The sequence below is a fragment of the Leopardus geoffroyi genome, chromosome A1 (genome assembly GCF_018350155.1).
Source record: "Leopardus geoffroyi isolate Oge1 chromosome A1, O.geoffroyi_Oge1_pat1.0, whole genome shotgun sequence".
NCBI classification, from domain to species: Eukaryota; Metazoa; Chordata; class Mammalia; order Carnivora; family Felidae; genus Leopardus; species Leopardus geoffroyi.
The window spans coordinates 233,662,118-233,679,013 of record NC_059326.1 but is presented as its reverse complement, the minus strand read 5'-3'; the positions used below and the strand labels follow the sequence as shown (position 1 = coordinate 233,679,013).

The 16,896-nt window shown below is 48.9% G+C and overlaps 1 protein-coding gene across 4 annotated transcripts in view; it reads left to right on the top strand.

Moving 5' to 3' along the window:
* The window catches only part of ADCY2 (adenylate cyclase 2), a 417,821-nt gene that overhangs the window by 348,098 nt on the left and 52,827 nt on the right, over nucleotides 1-16,896 (top strand). For all 4 annotated transcript variants that reach the window (XM_045442405.1, XM_045442396.1, XM_045442387.1 and 1 more), the window contains 2 exons: nucleotides 1,260-1,397; nucleotides 10,525-10,644. In XM_045442405.1, coding sequence (XP_045298361.1) covers nucleotides 1,260-1,397; nucleotides 10,525-10,644 — 258 coding nt within the window. The remainder of the gene's footprint in view (nucleotides 1-1,259; nucleotides 1,398-10,524; nucleotides 10,645-16,896) is intronic.

Sequence of the window (16,896 nt, the reverse complement as noted above, 5' to 3'; positions counted from 1 at the left end):
ACCTCAATTCCTTCTTGTATCGAAAGCATTTCTCCCAACACCCACACTCGCTGCCGCGTTATTCGCAGTAGCCGGAAGTCAGAGGCAACGCAGTGACCATCCACAGATGAGTGGATAAATAAAATGCGGTACGTGCCTAGAATGGAACGTTATTCAGCCTTCCAAAAACAAGGAAATCTGGTCACCCGTGACAACGTGGATGAACCTGGAGATAATGCCGAGTGAAATAAGCCAGTCACAAAAAGACAGATGCTGCAGGTGCCCAGAGTCGTCAAACTTTTAGAGACAGAAAGTAAGATGGTGGTCGCCGGAGGCAAGGGGAAGGAGAGAGGGGAGTTCTTCAGTGGCTAGAGACTCTAGTTGTGCGAGATGAAAAGTTACAGAGACGTACTATGCAGCACTGTGAATATAGTTAACGCCGCTGACCCGTGTGCTCAAAAATGGGTAAGAGGGAAAAGGTTACGTTAGGTAATTTTTAGCACCATCAAAACTTTGGAAAAGAGGGTCTCCGTGTGGAAAGTCCCCGGAGGGCAGGATAAGGTAAAGCCATCACGAAGACACATGCCTGAGAACAGTGGGTGTTGCCTTTGGAGGTAAGGACATCAATTTGCCTGGTAGCCAACTGGATCATGACTAGCTACCTGCCGATCTGTCTCCCATGTGAATGGGCTGAATTGTGATCATTGCTTTATCATGGCTGTGACCTGAGACCTGCCACATTCCCCCGAGTGGTTTAATCAACTGACATAGTTTTCTTTTATCAGAGGGTTTTTTTTTTTTTTTCATGTTTATTTAATTTTAAGAGAGAGAGAGAGAGAAAGGGAGGGAGAGCATGAGCAGGGTTGGGGTGCAGAGAGAGAGGGGGACACAGAATCCGAAGCAAGCTCCAGGCTCTGAGCTGTCAGTACAGAGCCTGACGTGGGACTCTGACTCGTGAACTGGGAGATCGTGACCTGAGCTGAAGTCAGACGCGTCACCAACGGAGCCACCCAGGCGCCCTGAGTTTTTTGTTTGGGTTGTTTTTAAACGTAATTTCAGGACATACAAGCACATGTCCTGAATTTATCGCAGAAACTTAACTAATTTGTTCTTTATTTGTCACCATGATGCTCACATAGTTTGAGGAAGGTTTGTGACCTGGTGTGGGCCCCCAGCGGAGACGGCACCTCCTTGTTTGTTCTGGGAACAGTACCGATGCCTTTTGTGTTGTTAAACATCATGAAGAAACGTGACGCGTTTCCTTTCCTGTCTCCTCCCAGCAATGCAGCAAGAAGGCCTCCGCCTCTCTCCTGTGGCTACTGAAGTCGTCCAGCATCATCGCGGACCGGCCCTGGCCGCGGGTCTCCCTCACGGTCCTCACCACCGCCATCATCCTGACCATGGCCGTGTTCAACATGGTGAGTCAGGGCTGCCGCCAGGCACGGCCTTCTTTGCCTCCGATGCCTGACTCGGTGGGACTTTCAGACCTTGACCGGGGCTCCGTGCTCACACCAGTTACTGCCTATTAAATTCAACATCTGTCCACCCTCAGCATCACTAAGGCCAAGGGGTGCTTTCTGCAGGAGCCACCAGGGAGAGGGTGGTACCTTCCAGCAGCTTCCCACGGCCCTGCTAGCTACAGAAAGGACACTGACTGTCAGTGGGGTAATCACCGAGGGATGACAGAACCACCTAGATACAGAGAGTGCAGTGGGAGAGGTATCCTGCTCTGGAGTCTAACAGGCCTGATCGCAACACTGGCCCCCCACTTGTCCGGCTGTGCGATTTTAGAGGGTTTCCACGCAACTTTCACAGGCTCCATTCCCACTTCTCAAAAATGAGTTCTGACGCTGCCCCGCTGGGGCAAATGAGCTGGCGTTCCTCCTGATGTGGGGCTGGGGGTGAGCAGCCGAGAAAGAATTCTTGAGACATTTTTGGTGCAAAGGGGTGCTTTCACTATAGCATGGGGACAGGCCCCGTGGGCAGGGAGAGCTGCACTTGTGTTTGGTTTGTGAAGAGTGACTGATTAAATACTCTTTAGTTAGTGGGGCTGGGGAGAGCGTAAGTCTCTGTGGAATTTGGAAACAAGGCTTCCGGGACCTTGAGGGGCTAGCTGCTATTATAAGGTAAGGTTATTTACTACTGCCTAGTAAAACATTAGTCCTGAGACCCTCCAGATGTCTATCAGTGGGCCATACATTTGGAAGGTAATTGCTAACGTGTATCTTGGCAGAGGAGGGGGGGTTCGGGTGATCAGAGTGAAGGCACCCTCACCAGAGCAGAGCTATTGTGGTAAAACATTGAGGGAAGTCCTTGCGGGAGCTGTAGGAGGGTTGCAATCTGTATGCCCCAGGAATCCCACCTGGAAACTCAAGTGACAGCAAAGTCCCACCCTTGTCTCTTTTTCTCCCGTCACTATCACACTTAGGACAGAACCGGGTGCTTTGTACATATTTAACCAGTGGTCGCTCTCACTATATCGATGGTACCATGACTCGTATGTCCCTTAAAACAGACACGTGGGTAATCCACACCCGTTGCGATGCATCCTTCTTATTCTGACATCGTCACCAGCAACCATGAGGCGTTAAGATACCTTGTATTTGGGCTATTTCAGTAGCTGTTGGAACTACAGGGCATACATACAGCCTTCGCCTTCCAGAAAGCAGAAAATCAGGCTGAGGAAGCACACCGGATATATTAAATAATAAAGACATAGTTTTTGGGGCTTGGCATCCCTTTGGCATAAAAATATCTGTTGGGCATAACCACGTGCCAGGTGTGTTACTAAATGCTCGGAGCCTAAAAACTGTGAGCCGCCTTCGGGAGCTCACGGTGCCGTCCCCGAGACCGACAGCTGGCTAAGCCCATGTGAATCGGAGACTCCACCAGCGAGGCGTGTGGAGAGGTGTCAAGGAGGGAGGTCAAGGCCGGCTGGACTGAACCCTAGCGGATGGGCAGGGGGGCTCACCAGAGGGGAAGGAACGGTGAGCAGGAAGGAAGACGCTGGGCATCTGGAACATTTACGTGACACGGTAGCGAAGGGGCTGAGGCTGAAGGGGACCTTGGGCATTTCCTTGACATCAGTTCTGCCATCATGCTGCAGAACAGGCCACTGGCTCCTTCTGATGCGTGCGGGGGTTCAGGGGAAGCTGATGCCAGCGGGAGGCCAGCCGGGGGCCTCTTCATCTGCTTCCCTCTACCTAGAAGTCCGTCTTAAGGCGTCCTGGAAAGGGGGTGCCAGGGAGAAGCCACAGCTGGCCCTCCGCCCTCCGGCTTCCTGATGGGCGTGCGTATTCTGGGGCGTCCTCCCACATCGCCCGCTGGAGGACAGGCACGCTGGCTCGCCCCGCCTCACTGGACCACATGCCCCAAGTCCCTCCAGGAGCTCCCCTGAGAGAGGGCGTGCGGCCAGGCCCTAATGGCAGCCTCCCCAGGCACAGACTGGTGCAGTAGGCCACTGTGACCACTCCTTCCTCCGGCCGCCCGCTTGGCCACAGCGGTCAGCTCAGAAAGGAGGCTGCTCCGAGTTGCCTCTTGCAGGCAGTTAAAAGTCGTGGTGCCTGTGGGCAGGGGCTCAGCAGTGATCCCACATGGCCAGCTGGCTTCCCTGAGCCCCGCTGGCCGTTGGTCTGGCGTCCCTGTGTGGAGTTGCCTTGCTGTGTCTGGTTCACCGTGGGGACTCCACCGTCCTGGGCCGCCTCCCTCTTCTCTGTCAAATTAGCCACTGACCCTGAGCTCATCTCCCCTCCTCCTGCATTCACAGCCTCCGAGGCCCATCTGCTGCAGAGACTGTGAGACCCCCTTTGGGGTGGGGTGGGGGCCTCACCTTCTAGGTCTCAGGCATACCTCGGCCATGACATCATTTATTTCCAACACGGACTTAATCAAGGCTGAGTGGGGATCGGCTGGAAAACGGGGCTGTGTCTGGACGGGTAATTCCCTCAAGAGCCGTCCTGCTCTAGAAGGAACTTAGGCACAAGGAGAGACCGGCATCAGTCAGCCTGGGTCCCTTGCTGACGACCCAAAGGAATTTGTACTGTGGCCCCAGAGCTGTCATCGGAGCGGGAACAGCCACAGGGTAGGGACCGTGGCATGAGGTACAGAAGACGGAGACAAGAGGGGCTTTTCTGGGAGAGGCGTTCTGCAAATGTGTGCCCAGCCATTAGAATACCTGACCTTCCTGCACGAGTCTGTCCAACGTACTTTGGATAGTGTAAGGGCGTGACAGTGTTCCTAGGGGAGGAAGATGGACAGAGAGGCCCAGGGCAGTGGTGACAACGTGTACAAACGAGTGCGTTTCCTAAGATGGGTTCCTCACGCTCGGCTTTGTAACATGCATTTTTGCAAGAGCCCTGTCGCTCGAAGGTCCAGCTCTCCAGAGGGGCACACCAACAAGCTCCCAGAAGATTCTGGTAAATGCAAGCTGCAGGGGCCAGCTGGGTCAGGGGTGGACGCCACCGTGAAGGGATAGGGCGCAGAACACATTTGAAGGACAACAGGTGCGCTAGGTAGGGTTCTGAGATGCACGCACAGACGGTGGTGTTCAGCTCCCTTAACGGAAAGCCCTATGATTCAGCCTCGTCATCTGTCCAGAGCACTTTCACTCCAGAGCTGGGCACGGGCGGCATGCACAAAACACACTCCGGAGCGTCCTGCATTGGCCAACAGCGCCACGTACAAGGTACAGAACGAGACGTTTGAACGACGTCCACGCATTTGACGGTGACACCTTCCCCTCCACCCAGCACATGTTTCAGGAAAGCACCTTCTGTGTCAGGACTGGCCCTTCAGTAGTTACTAAGCGTAAGAATGAATGAAGGGGGAAGCATGCAGTCCGTTAAAAAAGAAACCATTTCTTTTGGGGAAGTCCAGTTTGGCCTCGTAAAACCAGCATTTATCACCTAACTTAAAACGTTTTTTTTGAATGTTTGTTTATTTTTGAGAGAGAGAGAGAGAGAGAGCATGAGCTGGGGAGGGGCAGAGAGAGAAGGAGACACAGAACCCGAAGCAGGTTCCAGGCTCTGAGCTGTTGGCACAGAGCCCGACACAGGGCTCGAACTCACGGACCATGAGATCATGACCTGAGCCGAAGTCAGATGCTCAACCGACTGAGCCACCCAGGCGCCCCTCACCTAATTTTTTCAAGGCAGAACCTCCCTGGGAAACATCTGATTGCATTTCATAGAGAATATTTAATGTGACTGACAGGCAGTTCGGTCACTGTCATAAGTGTTTGAGGAGCTGAATGTGTTAGGTTTCGTTGTTTTTTTGTTTTGGGTTTTTTGTTTTTGTTTTTTTTTTTTTTTTTGGCAATAACTGGGCTTCCTTTGGAGAAGAAACACACCCTCAGCACCAGGAATCCCTCTCCCAGGGCTGTTTTCCCTTCTCACCAAGAAAGGAATCTGTTTTCAGCTGCTGCCGACAGGTCTGTGGGACACATGTGAGCAGTGTGACGGATGACCCTGAAGAAAGACATAAAATAAGGCTTCTCCGCACGAGCTGAGCCGCCTCCTACAGCAGCAGAGGCTGTGGGCAGGGAATAAGCCGGATTACCTTTTTCCGTCCATCATTTCCATTGATATCTGCTGCCGTGAAATGAGTGGTCTTTTTCCTGCCGATGCTCCCCTCGTATTTATCTCAAAGAAACATCATAAGACAGTATGAAAGCCAGCATTAGGTAGAGAAAGGAAATCGTTTTCCCTGGCAGTAAAGCTTTGCTTATGATTTTTAAAAAAATGTTAATGCTCATTTATTTTTGAGAGAGAGTATGTGAGCAGGGGAGGGGCCGAGAGAGAGACGGAGACACAGAATCCGAAGCAGGCTCCAGGCTCCGAGCTGTCAGCACAGAGCCCGACGCGGGGCTCGAACCCATGAACTGCGAGATCGTGACCTGAGCCAAAGTCGGACGCTTCACCGACTGAGCCACCCAGGCGCCCCTGAGTTTTTATTAATCGTGGAAGGGGACGGACTTGCTCACGAGGGTGGGGTCTTTGGCCACATCACTGGATTGATGGACGAGTGTCCTCCAGTTGCCTGGATCCCCGTCCCCGAAGCTACGACTGCGCGAGGCAGACGCAGGGTCCCGTGTCACGGGCCACACCGCAGGCTGCTGTGACCGCCCCCGGGTCATACATCCCCAGGTGGCGCTGAGGCAGCAGGCAGAGGCTGAGCACCAGTGGGCACCGTGTGTGGGAAGGGCCCGCCCTCCCCGGGCCGCTCACTCACATTCAGGGCAGGAACACGGGTACCATCTGCCTTTACCTGTGCGCCATTAAACGTTCCCGGCGTTATTTCTGTGCCTTTTCCCCCAGCCCTGCTTCAGACCCCCTTCCTGGAGAGGCGTCTGTCTAATCCAGCATAGCCTTTTAAATTTGTCCAGGGCTTCCTTGGGGAACACGGTTTCTAGAAGAACTGAGCCCGCTCCCGAGTTGTAGTTTTGCCATTTCTTAGCACTCGGTAAGCCAGCGAGGCTGATCCAGGCCTGGGACTCACGGTGTAACAGGAAGAGTAGTGGGGTGGGGGAGAAGGGCTTGCTTTGCTTAAGTCACCAGGAAGAAAATTTTATTTTCTTTTTAAAAAAAATTTTTTAACATTTATTCATTTTTGAGACAGAGCATGAACGGGGGAGGGGCAGAGAGAGAGAGGGAGACACGGAATCGGAATCAGGCTCCAGGCTCCGAGGCGTCAGCCCAGAGCCCGACGTGGGGCTCGAACTCACGGACCGTGACATCATGACCTGAGCCGAAGTCGGACGCTTAACCGACCGAGCCACCCAGGCGCCCCTGAGTTTCCATTTTAAAGGGACTGAAGGGACGCCTGGGTGGCTCAGTCGGTGGAGCATCTGAGTCTTGGTTTCGTGATCTTGACGTCATGAGATTGAGCCCCACGTCGGGCTCTAAGCTCAGCATGGAGCCCGCTGGAGGTTCTCTTTCTCTCCCTCTACCTCTCTCTCCTGCTTGTGCACTCTCTCTCTCTCTCTCTAAAAAATAAAAATAAATTAAAATTAAAAAAAAAAAAAAGAATTTAAAGTGACCGAGAAGGCATAAATCAATGCCAAATTGCAGTGTGAGGTCACGGGCCCAAACGAGGGGCTTCTTGATTTCAGGGGTAGTTAGTAAATTCTAGAAAAAGGGAGCAGAGGGGGTTAAGGAAGCAGGGTTGGGGATAGTGACTGAAGTTCTCTCTTGTTTTTTTGAGTTCAAATCATCCTAGTTATTGGATAGCCTCCTCGCAAGACAGAGTTTTCACAGGATATATTCTGCTCTTGGAGCAGCAAGGATTTACTTTTTCTCTACATGGTGATGCAATCCAGAAGTTTTTGTTAATATGTAACAGGCGCTTAAGACTAATAACCTACCAAACTAAACAGTCTCCTTTTATTTGTCATTTTTTGATTCTTTAATATTTAAATCAGCTATATATGGGGTCTGTCAAATTGACATCCATCGGTAAAACTTTGGAGCCCAGCAGTTGCCAAGTAATTGCATAATTTGTTTTTTCCTGATACAATATTTTTTCCCAAAGAATTAGCACATTTGTAAGTAAGTCAACCAGGGGGTGCAGCATTTTTAATACATCCTTTAGCGGCATATAAAGAAATCAACATTTCTTTATTATTTAAATCAGCATTTTGCTACATGTTCTCACATGACACAATGGGAAGAAACACTGTGTCTAGTATCATTCTTGGCATCCTAGAGGAACGTTCCTCAGAATAAGCTAAGTAAAGGCCTTATGTGCTGAAGTCAGTCCGTTTTGGTATTTGACAGCTGCCATCAAAGCAAATAAATCAATAGGAGCAAACAAAAGCAATTATACAGGGCGCCTGGGGGTTTAGTCGGTTAAGCGCCTGACTTCTGCTCAAGTAGTTTGTAAGTTTGAGTCCCGCATGGGGCTCTGTGCTGACAGCTCGGAGCCCGGAGCCTGCTTCAGATTCTGTGTCTCCCTCTCTCTCTGCCCCTCCCCCGCTCATGCTCTGTCTCTCTGTGTCTCTCAAAAGTAAACATTGAAAGAAAAAATTTTAAAACATGGCAAACAATAGCAACTATAGAAGCTATGCAGGAGGGTTTTACTTTTATTTTTTTGTAATTTTTATTTCAACTCAAGTTGGCAAACATACAGTGTAGTCTTGGCTTCAGGAGTAGAATTTAGGAATTCGTCACTTGGATATGACACCCAGTGCTCATCACTCACAAGTGCCCTCCTTAATGTCCATCACCCATCTAGCCCATCCCCCCCACCCACCGCCCCTCCAGCAACCTCAGTTTGTTCTCTGTATTTAAGTATGTCTTACAGTTTGCCTCCCTCTCTCTATGTCTTATTTCATTTTTCTTTCCCTTCCTCTGTGTTCGTCTGTTGTGTTTCTTAAGTTCCACACGTAAGTGAAATCATGCATTTGTCTTTCTCTGACTTATTTCCCTTAGCCTAATACCTTCTGGTTCCATCCACGTTGTTGCAAATGGCAAAATTTCTTTCTGATCGCTGAGTGATATTTCAGTGTGTGTGTGTGTGTGTGTGTGTGTGTGTGTCCGCCTTTTCTTTATCCGCCCATCAGCCAATGGACATTTAGCCCTTGAATACGTATCGCTAGCCCCATGCAGAACACACAGTCCAGGTTTTGGATGAGATGCCTTTCTTTCAGGGAAGGGTACCTGGCCGGAGTGATCCTCTGGTTCACCTTCAACTGCCCACTTCCCTGGCCCTCAGCCATGGCACAGAAAAGTGGCTAGTCTGTGGCCACCTCGGTAGTGTGTGCTTCAGGGGCGCCCGGGTGGCTCAGTCGGTTAAGCATCCGACTTCTGCTCAGGTCATGATCTTGTGGTGTGTGAGTTCGAGCCCCACGTTGGGCTCTTTGCTGTTGGCACGGAGCCTGCTTCGGATTCTGTGTCTCCCTCTCTCTCTGCCCCTCCCCTACTCACACTTTCTCTGTCTCTCCCTGTCTCAAAAATAAATAAACGTGGGGCACCTGGGTGGCGCAGTCGGTTGAGCGTCCGACTTCAACCAGGTCACGATCTCGTGGTCCGTGAGTTCGAGCCCCGCTTCGGGCTCTGGGCTGATGGCTCAGAGCCTGGAGCCTGTTTCCGATTCTGTGTCTCCCTCTCTCTCTGCACCTCCCCCGTTCATGCTCTGTCTCTCTCTGTCCCAAAAATAAATAAACGTTGAAAAAAAAAATAAAAAAAAAAAATAAATAAAAATAAATAAATAAATAAATAAATAAATAAATAAATAAACGTTAAAAAATAACATGCTGCAGCTTCTCCGGGAAAGAGACAGAGAGAAAAAGAAAAACAGAAACGCAGAGAAAGAGAAACAGAGAAAAACCGGGGAAAAAAATGGAGAACGAGAGAGACAGAGACTGAATTTCTTCTACCTCGCCAACTGGTTGACACTTTCCTTCTGGGTGCCGATACAGGGGACCATGGCTGAAGAGCTAGTTTTCTCAGGATTACTTATTTTTTCCAGAGTGAGGACCCCTTTCCAGCAGTCCTTACTCAGAGCATTCACCCTCTCAACATTCTACCCCTCGTGATCCTGAACTGCCAAGCGCTCACAAATAATACATACAAATGCTGATGCCAAGGAGTGCATTTTGCCCACACAATTAATTTCTTAAAGTCAAAAACTCCATTGACCCAGTTCATGTTTGAAGCAAGAGGGTGAAGACACTGAAAAAAAAAAAAAAAAAACTGGGGCGCCTGGGTGGCTCAGTCGGTTAAGCAGCCGACTTCGGCTCAGGTCACGATCTCACAGTCCGTGAGTTCGAGCCCCGCGTCGGGCTCTGTGCTGACCGCTCAGAGCCTGGAGCCTATTTCAGATTCTGTGTCTCCCTCTCTCTCTGACCCTCCCCCGTTCATGCTCTGTCTCTCTCTCTCTCAAAAATAAATAAACGTTAAAAAAAATTAAAAAAAGGGGCGCCTGGGTGGCGCAGTCGGTTAAGTGTCCGACTTCAGCCAGGTCACGATCTCACGGTCCGTGAGTTCGAGCCCCGCGTCGGGCTCTGGGCTGATGGCTCAGAGCCTGGAGCCTGTTTCCGATTCTGTGTCTCCCTCTTTCTCTGCCCCTCCCCCGTTCATGCTCTGTCTCTCTCTGTCCCAAAAATAAATAAACGTTGAAAAAAAAAATTAAAAAAAAACCTGAAGGTTCTACTTTCTCGGTAGAGAGTTGAGTGTCTGTGTGTGTGTGAGGTGATGTCACCCTCAGATGTGATTCCGACCAAGCCCTCTGCCCTGAGCTTTGTACATTTCTAATTTAACATCGAACAGAAGTGTTTCTGTTTTCGTTAATATCGTCTTATAGTTCTGGAATCCACGACAAGTGTGGAGCGCAACAATAAATAGTTATTTACTTACTTAATAGAAATTCTCAAAGCTTCAAACAGGACAAGATGTAGCTATTCGCATTTGAAAGACAGACGCCAGATTGCCCACGTAATCCTGCTTATGGTGCAAAAGGAACGCAGTCATTACTAATGCAGCACCCCCCACCCTGCTATCCCTTTCATCTCTGGTGCACTAATTCACTGAAAAAACATTTTCTTTGCAGTTTTTCCTGAGCGACCCAGAGGAAGCCATCCCTCCGACTGCCAACACATCAAACACAAGTCTTTCTGCCTTAAACAATCAGGCAGTGATTCTGCGTGCACAGAATTTGTTTTTCCTCCCGGTAAGAGCATTTCACTCATTATTACTGCTCTTGTTGTCTTGCTCTAAGCTGTGAGCCCATTTAACGTGATGGCCTCCACTTTCTGATCGGCTGTAGATTTCACTTCTCCTCCTTGGTGTCGATACTCGAGTTAAGTCCCGACCAGCCAAAATCTGCCAGCCAGGCTGACGGACGCCGATTAGACACACTTACGGTGCAAACTTACAGTGTCCTTTTGGTGCTCTCACAGATGTCTCTGCTTTTATTCTCTTAGTGCTACATTCGATAGCATGTATCCCAGCGTTTGACGTTGCGTTGTATGTCACTGAAGTTCTGGGTTCATTGCTGATGGGTTTTGCCAGTAGTCCCGGTGGAATAGTGTTGGCTTCCTTGCTGATGATGGGGACTGCCTCTCGTATTTCTGCCTCTCCCTTGGCTGTGGACGCTGCCCACTGGTTATATCGTCAAATAATCCTTGCCGACTGACTCATTTTAACCATCCTCCAGAGAAGGGCCAAGATTCAAATTTCAAAACCGGCTAACATGTTGGTCTTTTCGGTGGAAAGGGTTAAGTCATTTATTTACTATTTAGTAACTTCGTTTCATAAATCATTAATGCAAAAGAAGTTTTGATAGTCTCCTCTCTTGTGTAATCATCTAAAGTAGATTATTCCCACCTGGTTTCTGTCCCATAGAGTCACATTTCGAGAGTGCTAAAGGAACTGTTTTGGAGACTGAAATTGGTGATTTAGTGTGTATACTTTAAAGATTCTTGGCCAGTTTTTTAGACTCCATTAGCTGTGGTAATAAAGCAGATTCCTTTCCTCATTCTTCTTTTGCTGATTTGTTCCCTTGATATTTGGCTTGGATCCTTTTTCCCATTTCCTGTCTTCAGTTCCTGGGAAGCTTCCAGCTCTCTCTACAGAATTGGGGTGTCTGGTGGTGTTTTTGAGAGGGTTTCTGAGGCAAGCTGACCAAGGTCCCTAATAATGTCCCCATGGGCATGGGAAGAAAGCCTGCCATAAATCTGTCCCTCCTCCAAGGGGCCCTGGTTCTCATTTTAAGCATTATCATAAGCTCCCCTGAGTGCTAGACAACATCTTTTCTGTTTTAGTTACATGAAAAGTGAGAGACAGGAGGCATGGCAAGGGTTTATTGGCTGTCATCTCGCTGTGGGCAATTTGAAGCCGCCTTCTGTAGAGAAAGATTTACGTGAACTGCGGTCTGGCCCTCCCTTCTTGAAAGAATGGCACTGGCATGCACAGAGGTACCAGGCCACTGGCAGAGGGACAGAGTGTCCCAAGCAGCATTCACAGGGCACTTCAGCCATTTGCAATGAACGTCCATTTGCATAAAAACAAAGGATAGCTGGCAAAGCTTTTTTCTTTTTTTTTTTTTTAAATCTCTCCACCCGGTATTTGTGGATGCAACAACCCACTGTTTGTCACTAAAAGCAGTAAGGTCATCATTCGGAGTCTCATTAGGTAAGTCGGTATGACTTATTTTCAAAAGAAGCATAAACCGTTAGAAAGCCAAAATGGGGGAAAGTAATATTTACTCAGCCTTATAAGATTCGAAAAAATTAAAAAACGAAAAACGAAAAAATACGCAGTAGACTCTTTAAAATGTAGGTAGAATTTTGTCAACAAGCCACTGTTGTTCCAGTAATAAGTCATGAGAAAGGGAGATGATGATGCCCCATGTGCTCAAACACTGCACAGAAAGTGCAGTGTTAGAGGTATTAAGAGTCCCAGAAGGGCCCGAGAACATCCTGGCTTCCCCCTTCATAGACGGAAGGGAACATCGGAGAGCCACGCACAACTTCCACGTGATTCCTCTCAAACCCATCGTCCATGGTATCTGAGCTCGATGAGGCAGTGGGCAAGACTGTCCACATTCATGTCCACATTCACGGCTTCTTGTTACATCAAGAAGATGTAACACTTCTTGACCATAATCTGTAATAGTCATCAGCTCAGGTCACGATCTCACAGTTCGTGGGTTCGAGTCCCACGTCGGGCTCTGTGTTGACAGCTCGGAGCCTGGAGCCTGCTTCAGATTCTGTGTCTCCCTGCTCATGCTCTCTCTCTCTCTCTCTCAAAAATAAAGTAAGCATTAAAAAAATTTAATAAAAAAAAAAGAAATTAATCTGACAGGCATCAACACTAAGCAACAAAGGTGTTCATCAAAGTGTTTATGTAACTCCAAGAACAAAGAAAGCAAACAACCTACGAGTTAGAATAAACTTAACGGTTTAAATAAATTGTGCTATTCTGGGGCGCCTGGGTGGCTCAGTAGGTTGAGCTTCCGACTTCGGCTCAGGTCATGATCTCGCGGCTTGTGAGTTCGAGCCTCATGTCAGGATCTGTGCTGACGGCTCAGAGCCTGGAGCCGCTTCAGATTCTGTCTCTCTCTCTCTCTCTCTCTCTCTCTCTGGGCCCCTCCCCTGCTCACACTCTGTCTCTCTCTGTCTCTCAAAAATAAATAAATAAATAAACAATAAATAAATGAATGAACTAAATAAATAAATAAATAAATAAATTCTGCTATTTAGTTATATCCAGCCATGACAAAGATATTGTAGCAAAATATTTAATGACATAGAAATATATATCCACAATAAATTATTAATTGAAAAGTGTCACTGAGGGGCGCCTGGGTGGCGCAGTCGGTTAAGCGTCCGACTTCAGCCAGGTCACAATCTCGCGGTCCGTGAGTTCGAGCCCCGTGTCGGGCTCTGGGCTGATGGCTCAGAGCCTGGAGCCTGCTTCCAATTCTGTGTCTCCCTCTCTCTCTGCCCCTCCCCCGTTCATGCTCTGTCTCTCTCTGTCTCAAAAATGAATAAAACATTAAAAAAAAATTTAAAAAAAAAAAAAAAAAAAGAAAAGAAAAGTGTCACTGAAAAACATCCCAAATATTCCCCAATTTTCTAAAATGTCACTATCCGTATTGAGTAGTATTAAAATATCAGAAATAAGTAGCACACCCCTCACAAAAAAAGGATGGAAAAATATACCCAAAATAATTAATAGCGGCTCAAGTTTGTGATTGGAGATTATAGGAGACCCTTAGTTTTATACGAGTCCTTTGTATATTCCCTAAGTTTTAACACCAGATGTATTATTCCTGTAGTAGGGGGGAAAAAAAGTCATTTTAAAATATCCAACAAAATCTACCACAAAGGATTTTTGCCGTGGAGGCAGTTCATACTATATCTGTATTTATATCATTATATCTGAAAAGCTTCCCTGTGAGTTTGCTATTACTGGAATTCTCATTTTCCATGTGAGGAAACTGAGGCCAAAGAGACCTAACTGAATTATCCAAGATAATAGCCGCTGTTCCCTTGGCGCAAAAATGCAAATTGAAAAAAAAATGCCAATCGATTTCATCAGTTAGCTATATCAAACATGTTAATAACCATATTAACTAATTTTAACTCTGTTCACCTAATCTTAATGGATATTAACAAATGATATTTAGTAATTAAAGTAATAGTAATGATTTTCAATATGAATAAATAATATACACATTAACTAATAACATATCAACTACATCGAAACTGTGCGGAAATCAGGTCAGTAGTAATTACATCCTAATGGAAGTCCGTTCGGGAGCCTGCCGCCAGGACTCTTGCCCAGTCGGTGTTCTCCCCGGCGGCTTCGTTATGTGGTGGAGACAGCCGATCTCCAGAACCCCTGGCCTTGCCCTCTCAGGTTATCCCCCTTGTTCACACGCCCCCCTGCCGCTGTCTGCAGGCTGCCAGCCTACCTTTAATTAACTCCCAGACCACATTGTGCGTGACCTCCGGGCGGTCTAGAAGGTAAATAGTAAATGACTAAATGCCGCTTGCCATCGACGTACGCTTTTCAGTAGATACTCCTGAAATAGGAGAACTTTTTAAAAGCCGAAGCACGAATCTTAAAATGTGAAACTAGGGGCACCTGTGTGGCTCAGTCCATTGAGCGTCCGACTTGGCTCGGGTCATGATCTCACAGTTCGTGGGTTCGAGCCCCGCGTCGGGCTCTGTGCCGACGGCTCGGAGCCTGGATCCTGCCTCGGATTCTGTGTTTCCCTCTCTCCGGCCCTCTCCCCGGTTGGCGCCCCCCCCCCTTCTCTCTCTGTCTCGAAAATAAATAAAACATAAAATTAAATTAAAATAAAATAAGTGAATCCATAGGCCGTATTTGTATAGGTGTTGGCACTTACTTCAAAGGAGGGATGCTACAGAAATCCTGTGTGACCCTGTGTCCCCCCACCAGGTGCACGTGCACACACTGATACTCACGGTGACACATTTGTTGACGACGTTCATCCTGAGGTCTCCCGCATCATTTCACTAGCAGCATCGTGTCTGGAACTGAGAGCTTCCCCCACAGCCGGCCCCCAAGGCAATGTCATGGCCTTCGAGGAGCGGTTCTAGACTACTCTCCACTACTCACTGAAAGACCACTGGGTTGTAAACCAGGGCCTCTCAGACTTTGTGGGGAAGGCCCCTGCTTTCACCTGTTTAGTTTTTTTTAAACTGCCAACCCATCGTGGAGGGGAACTTTCAAAATGAACAGTGAAATAGCAGAAAAATGAACTAACGCAAGGAGACATGAGACACAGAAGCCTGTTATCTTGTCGGATTCGGTGGGATGAGGCTCCCCGTGAAGCCCCTGTACACGGTCCCCGAGCAGCCCTCCCTGGGGAATTTGCTGAGCTGCCTGCTCTGGGTTCTGTGTCTGTCCCCAGGCCTGAGGCGCCTCCTGGCCCTGAGCCCTCACGCCTGCCCTCTGAGCTGGGGACTTAGTCACCAGGCTAAGGGAATGGTGGCAGAACTCCATGTAACTCAGGGATGGTTTAGGAGCACACACCCCTCTCCTACCTCCTGTTTTGGGGCAAACTGAGCCAGGTCTCCCTGCCTCGATTCTGTGCTTCCACTCGGCCAGCCCGAACAGTCCTATCAGGACACCTTTCTTTCCTCTGTTCCTCCCCCCATTCTCTGCTGCGGGGAGAGTGGGGTCAGCCTAGTGGGGAACCCCCCCTCGGGGAGGTAATCTGGCCATAGAAATTCTGCTTACAGCGCTCCGTGTCCCGTAAAATGCTGCCACCTGTAAGGCCGCCTTGTTCAGGAAAGCCTCACCTCCTAAAGGGTGACCCAGTGGCTGTGTGATCCAGGGCGGTGGCTGGTCTTCCTTGGGAGGCTGAAATGCCAGGTCTGAGTTCTCGTGAGTACGGATCTGTATTAGCCCTTGTGTGGCCGCCTCGCTCCCAAACCTCCCTCTCGCAGAGAAGGAAGTGCTTTGTGTGACCAGGGCGGCTGGCTTCTCGACTTCTCTTCCCCAAGAGCAGGATGGATGAGCTAATATCGCTGGCCTTCCGTGGCTTATTCCATATAATGGAAATGACAAACCGGGCTAGTTTTTAAAGACAAGGTCTGTCAAACATCAGTCGGATCTATGCTTCATTATACCATGAAACTTTACTGAGTGCTGCTTCTGCTCCAGAAATGCTGGTAGCAGCCAACCCTGGTTCCTGAAGACACGGCAGTGTCACAGGTAGAGGCCCCATGGGCCTGGCGACAGTGTCCACTTACCACATCCCTCCTGGCTGGCAGGGCTCTGGGCCGCAAGCTTTGCTTGTTCTTTTCAGTGACTTAAAAGAAGGATATTAGGGGCACCTGGGCGGCTCAGTCGGTTAGGTGTCTGATTCTTGGTTTCGGCTCAGGTCGTGATCTCACAGTTCGTGGGATCGAGCCCACATCGGGCTCTGCGCTGACAGCGTGGAGCCTGCTTGGGATTGTCTCTCTCCCTCTCTCTGCCTCTCGCCCGCTTCTGCTCTCTCTCTCAAAATAAATAAACATCCAAAAAAAAAAAAAAACAGAGGGCATTCTTCCCCTCATTTTATAGATGGAGACATGCTCCACAACCAGGTTGGGTCACTGGTGACCCCGCTAATGAGTGAGCAAAGCAAGATTGGCTGGGGCTGTCGCATCTCGATGATGTCCCGTAGGGCAAATGGCGAGGGAGCACCACGGTAGGGCACACGTGTCACTGTTTCCTGGGGACGACAGGGGATGCAACGTGCTGGCTTTTTTCCACACGCCTAGCTCTTCCCATTCCCTCGTGTTCCCTGCCCACTTTCAGGGATTCTGTGACTCACCCCGGCCAACGCTTTTAGTTTGTCAAATCCTCTCTGCTTTGGACCTGCAGTTTCTCCTTTAATAAAATGCCGAGGCTTTCTTACGCTTTTAACAGAACTCCCGGTAATGATTTATATCTTCATAAA